General features: G+C 37.6%; 1 protein-coding gene across 1 annotated transcript in view; it reads left to right on the plus strand.

Moving 5' to 3' along the window:
- The window catches only part of TMEM207 (transmembrane protein 207), a 10,172-nt gene extending 6,139 nt beyond the window's left edge, over positions 1-4,033 (plus strand). The window contains exons 4-6 of the mRNA XM_007466480.1: positions 1,542-1,586; positions 2,467-2,528; positions 3,897-4,033. Of these exons, the coding sequence (XP_007466542.1) occupies positions 1,542-1,586; positions 2,467-2,528; positions 3,897-4,033 (244 nt within the window). The remainder of the gene's footprint in view (positions 1-1,541; positions 1,587-2,466; positions 2,529-3,896) is intronic.
- The last annotated feature ends 2,240 nt before the right edge of the window (positions 4,034-6,273 follow it).

Here is a 6,273-nt window from a genome sequence, read left to right on the forward strand (position 1 = left end):
TCCCTACATACATCTTTAAAGTGGGATACTACATTTTAAAGACTTTTTGTATTTATAATGTACTACGTAAAAATTTTATGACTACAAAAGTGATGCATGTACATTATAAAAATTCAAACAATATAGAAATACTGAAAATATAAAGTGCCTCACAATACCATATTCAAGAGAAGCAAGCATTGTTAGTAATTTGGTATATATGTATACATACTAACTGTCTGATACCTATGTAGTGAAATCATTGTATTTACATAAAAGAAAATATACAAAGTAGAATTGAGGTCTCTGTATTATTTTGTTTAATTATAAATATATTCTCTTTGATGAATGGATAATATTCCTTTATAAGGATGTTCCATTAATTATCTTTATAATCCTTTATTGATGATCACTTGTTTTAGGATGTTTTTGAAATTTATACTTCAGCTGCCATTTTTCCCCCTGCCATTTATACCTATATTCTTGGCTAAACCCTCTAGGTGCACACACACAAAAAAGTCTTGTCGTCTGGGTGACTGACATTTGTCTTGAATATTTGTGGTAAAATTTTTAAGTTGATTCTTCACATATGTTAAAAAGTCATTTCTGACTAGTATAATAATAAACATGACACACTGCTTCCTAGAGGTGCTGAGAGCAATAAATTAGCTGACATTTAAAAATGCTTTCAAGCTGAAAAGTACTAAGTATTATTTTAACAATGGCCGAAGAAGACATGATTAAGTACAGCTCTATCTCAGAAGTTTATCAGGCTGTGATGAACGGTTTTCCACTATTTAATGCTAGAATACTTTAACAGCGGCCCATACACTAAGGTGTGAAAAAAGTCCATCAGCAAACATACATTTAGTGCCTGTGTCTGATATAGTGAGGGACTCTGGAAGGAATAGCACTTGAGTGTCTATCCCTGGGGAGTTAAACCTCCTGAAAATTACACTGTGAACTTTGTTTTTGTGTCATCTTTTTAACCTAAACCCAGGAATGACTGAGTTGTGCCTAGATACAAAAATGGTTTAACCATCTTAATGGATGATCAACTTCTAACTCCTTGGTAAATGGTATGTGTGACCACACACACCCATTTTACTTTTATTCTAATTTTTTTCTCCAACCAGTTTACAGGCCTGGTTTAGTAATATCTTCCTTACCAAGATATTAAAGGATAATAGAGATTATGAAATTTCCCGGGAGAATTTGCATTTTGAAAAACTCTAGGTCTCTGAATAAACAGAATACTGCAACGGTTATCTGCCTAATGCCTAACGCCTATGACGTGTTAGCCCTGAAAAGTTAGTCACTACCTTCTCAATGCACAACAGTATTTGTAACTCTAGAATCAAGCGTATTACAGTGCAATTATCTGCTTACATATCTGACAGTTTCACATTTACCTGTATTCTCAGTGCCTTAAATGAAGTGGACATTCAGTAAACATTTGTTTAATTATGGGAGGGTGCAGTGAGTAGGTGATTGTTGAGGAAACAAGTGTGGTCAGAACAAATACTACGGCCCAGCACTAACTGCTCTTCCTTTATTACCAGGTGCACAAACTATAAAGATCAGTACACAAATGGCTGGTATATCTGGTAAGGACATCCTCAATTTGTGTTATAAAACCTTTAGTGGTATATGACACTCCTTTTGCTAAATAATTGAGATAGAATATGAAATCATAGAGCATAAGAAAACTTTAGGGACCATGTGGATCAACAAAAACACCACTTTCAGGTTGTTGGCCAGTGTTTACTTAAACACTTCTATGACAGGGAGCTTACTTTTTTTTTTTTGCGGTACGCGGGCCTCTCACTGCCGTGGCCTCTCCCGTTGCGGAGCACAGGCTCCGGACGCGCAGGCTCAGCGGCCATGGCTCACGGGCCCAGCCGCTCTGTGGCATGTGGGATCTTCCCGGACCGGGTCACGAACCAGTGTCCCCTGCATCGGCAGGCGGACTCTCAACCACTGCGCCACCAGGGAAGCCCGGGAACTTACTATTTTTAAGAATAATAGTTTATTCCCAAGTTGGATTTTTTTTTGTTTTTTTTGTTTGTTTGTTTGTTTTGCGGTACGTGGGCCTCTCACTGCTGTGGCCTCTCCCGTTGCGGACGCGTAGGCTCAGCGGCCATGGCTCGCGGGCCTAGTTGTTCCGCGGCATGTGGGATCTTCCCAGACTGGGGAACGAACCCGTGTTCCCTGCATCGGCAGGCGGACTCTCAACCACTGTGCCACCAGGGAAGCCCCTTTGTGTTGTAACATTAGTAAGGATAATGATTAAATCATTATTTAACCGTTAAGATAGGATAGTTTGGGAAATACTATTGTAAATAAAAGAAAATGCATCATACTCTTAGCATAGTACGGTTCTTGCTATATAGTAATAATGCTAATACTATTATCACTACTAATAATAGTGACAATCAATTTTAATTGTGCGTCAGACTTTGTTTTAAGCACTTTACATTCATTTAGCCTTGTTTTTATAGATGTAGATACCATCACTAGATTTTTATGGCACAACAGCAAACTGAGGTGTAAAAAATTGTGTAATAACCTAGGAGTAGATTATTCAATTAAATAAATAACCCCTTAAGAAAAGTGTTGAACCAGGAGGTGAGATTTATATTCTAAATATGGCCCCACCCTTCACATATTATAATAATATTTGAATTATTATATTATAGAAATTCATGATTCTAAATAAATAGAATGCACTCCAAAGTGATAATTTTGAGTAATCTACATATGGATTCCAGAGAAGCAGCTATTGCCTGATATGTAACTACTCTTGGAATCATTTTGATAATTGTGGCATGTTCTCTGGAACCTTCTCAATGGTATTGAATCTTAATCCTTTAAGAAAGAGTTCAGCACATTTTTTATATTAAAGGCCAAAATATCTTTGACTTTGCAAGCGTGTGGGGATGACTCACTTCTGCAATTATAGTAGAAAAAGCAGCCAGAGACAATATGCAAATGAATGGACATGTTTGTGCTATTTCAATTTAATATACAAAAACAGTCAAAGGGCCAGATTTAGTTTAAGGGTGTAGTTTCTTTTTTAAAGGTGAATTTATGTTTGTTATTATTGTTTTGGGAAGAAGAAGCCAAATCATTCCCAGAAAGGTAAAGACCCCTGTGAATAAAAGAAAAAATATAAAGAGAGAAATGGCTATAAAATATTACTGTTGATTTCCTGTGTGGCTCAAAAACAGTCTTTCAAGCCAATACTAATAGAAGACTTCCCGAAGAACTATTGGAATAAGTGCATTGATCTCTCAAGGTGATCAGTTTCAGGAAGAAAATGTTTGTTTTTTGATATATAATGGCTTGTAGTGTGCATAATCTAAAGTCAAGAGCTTTGATTTCAAAATTTAAAATTTGAGAATGCGTTTCGTTTATTGCATGTGTGTTGAAAACTTTTCACAACTTGATATTTTTACTATTCATCATAGAGATGTTGAAAGTAATTAATTGTGTGAGTTGCAGTTTACAGAGCATACATATAAAATAATGAAGTTCAGAGGTAATACTTTAATGTTTCTTGTGATATTTGCATATCTCATGATGGAAGCATTAGCTAAAATGCCATTAGTGTTTACAGGAATCTTGTCTTCTGATCTTCCAAAAGGGATATTTCTTCTAGTTTCAGTTGTTAAGTTGTAGATGCTTCTTTATGGCTCAGTCAATGATGGTCTAATCGGTTCATGAGAGCGAATTTTCTTGCTGTAATGACTAAACTATCGTGGCAGAGAGTGATATGGTTGTAAATTTTTTCTCAAGGGAACAAACAATTTTCTGTTGCTCCAGTGATCCAAGAAATGCCAGATTTTATTAGGCAGTTCATGTGCTTCTGTTTTATGCTGACTAGAAAGATTATGTCTCCACCTTTCTCTTTCCAGGGACAGAAGCAGCTGTGAATCCAACTGTTGGAATGCACCTTCAAACTCAAAATCCTGAATTGTATCATGTTTCATGTTTTGGTGCTTTAGGCCCCCCACCTCCATATGAAAAAATTCTAAAATCAAGCCGATTTTAGATCTGGATGATTAATTGAAACTCTTAGAAAAATTTTTAATTCCAAAACATAAAATTTAAGAACAGTTCTTTCATTTAGTGGGAATTCCTAGAGATCAATTAATGTAGTCTAAAAAAGGACAAATAGACAAAAGCATGAATGTAGGAAAAGAATTTGGAGCATGGAGATGTTACCATAGTAAATGAGTGGACTCTTGGTATGTCACTGCTGCTTTATACTTTTATGCTCCTAATCAAGTTTCTCCATGTGCTTAACTCAAGGAGTGGCTTCCATTAAGTTTAGGATTCCGCTGTCGTACACATCACATTTTTTTCTGCCTCAGTCTCTATTTTAATTTGACCTCTTCCCTAGTATGGAGTCAATAAAAATATAATTTAACAGTGACCCAAATAGAGATGCATACATGTCCAGACCCAGAACCAGAAAGAGAATATTTGAATTAGGGTGAGGGGAGAGAGTAGGAAGAAGGGCCATTTGAAGTTGAAGGGTGAAGGATGCATGAAGAGGAAGACTAAAGGTTCAAGGAGTTGTGTGTCACTGCCTGAGAAGGGAGAAAGTGTTGACTGAAGCTGAAGGAGACTACTTAAGCTGTGAGGCGCATGTAATCCCACAGTGTGGAGGAGCAGAGGCTCCCATGTTATATGAGTGAGTGCAGACTCCAGAGCCCAAGACCGGTGCCTCAAGACTTGGCATTTCTTAGCAAACCATGGTAAGAACGCTTGGCATAGATATCAGTATTCCCATTGAGGACTCTAACTACAGAAGTAGCAGTGAGATATCATCAAGTGACATTTTTGCAATGGCCATGAGCAAGGGGTCCAGGAAAAGACATCCATGGCAGACGCCATATGGTCTTTGTTGAACAGAACGGTTGACATCTTCACTTGTTAGTCTAATATACCTTTCAAATTTAACTTTGACCAAGCTTATCTCCTAGTTTCTTCCCAAACGTGTTTATCCAAACCTTCCCTATCTTAATTGATGGTAATAGCAAGCTTCCAGGTGCTCAGACCAAATAACTTGAGCCTTGACTTTTCCGTTTATGTGACTGCCTACATCAGGAAATGCCTTAGCTTGGCTCTACCTTCAGAATAGTTCTAGATCCTAAACATTTCTTACTCCATCTCTGGTGTGAGCCATGTACTGTCAGTTCTTCCCTGGATTACTGTAATAGCATCTAAACGGGTCTGTTTGCTCCCAGCTTTGCCCTCCTATATTCTATTTCCAGCACAGTAACCAGAGTAGGATTCTTATAGCATAAGGAGGATCATGTTCCTTAACTAAACTCCAATGACAGCATACCTCACTCAGAAAACGACAAAAGTCCTTGACACATGGCCCTAGAGGATCCATATGCCTCTCAGTTCTCCTTTCTAGTGACTCTCGCCCTTACTCATTTGCTCCAGGAACGCTGCCCTCAAACCTGCCAGGCTGTACCCAACCCCCATCTGACCTTTCCGGCCTTAGCGCTTTCTGTTCCTTTTGCCTGCAAAACCCTTCTCCCGGATATCAACATTGCTTCACGCCTTCACCTCCTGTAAGTCTTTGTTTGAAAGTCACTTTTTCAGTGAGGTCTGCCCTGATTACCCTACTTTAAATTGCAATTTCTCCCAACCCTAGCACTTTCACCTCCTTGTCTCAGGTACACTACTCCTTTTCCCATAACATCTATTGCCTTCTACTTATCATCTTCTACTATACTGCATAGTAAAATTCGATTTATAATCTGCTGTCAGCCTTCCCTTGCTAGAACATAAATCCATGAAGGGAGGGATCTTTGTATTATACACTAATTTATATCCCAAGCCCCTAAAGCAGCCTGGCACTTAGTATGTATTCAAATAATTTTATAAGTAAAGCTCACTAGTTCTCAAAATTTCCAAAAATAACTGGATGGGAATTTGATGGGAATGAAGCCTTACAAAAGTGACTGTGACTAAGAGCCAGGGACAGCTGACAATGCTGTATAACTTTAAGTTATACATGGTAGATTGAACATATCCATTCTCTTCTTAAACCCACGAAGATTATAGTAAAGGAGTAAAAGGGCTTTTTAATTCACAAGAACAAAGAGAGTGGCAAGAAGATGATGAAGAAAATTAGCAACAAGTTTTAGTACATGGAAAGATGTCTAAGATAGATAAAGATAGATAAATCATAACTGACTGGGGTTTCAAGTTTCTCTGCTATGCTAAAGGACTCATGGAAAGAAACTGAGAATAATCAAGCAAATTCCTGCT

The sequence above is a fragment of the Lipotes vexillifer genome, unplaced genomic scaffold, assembly GCF_000442215.2.
Source record: "Lipotes vexillifer unplaced genomic scaffold, Lipotes_vexillifer_v1.1 scaffold1104, whole genome shotgun sequence".
NCBI classification, from domain to species: domain Eukaryota; kingdom Metazoa; phylum Chordata; class Mammalia; order Artiodactyla; family Lipotidae; genus Lipotes; species Lipotes vexillifer.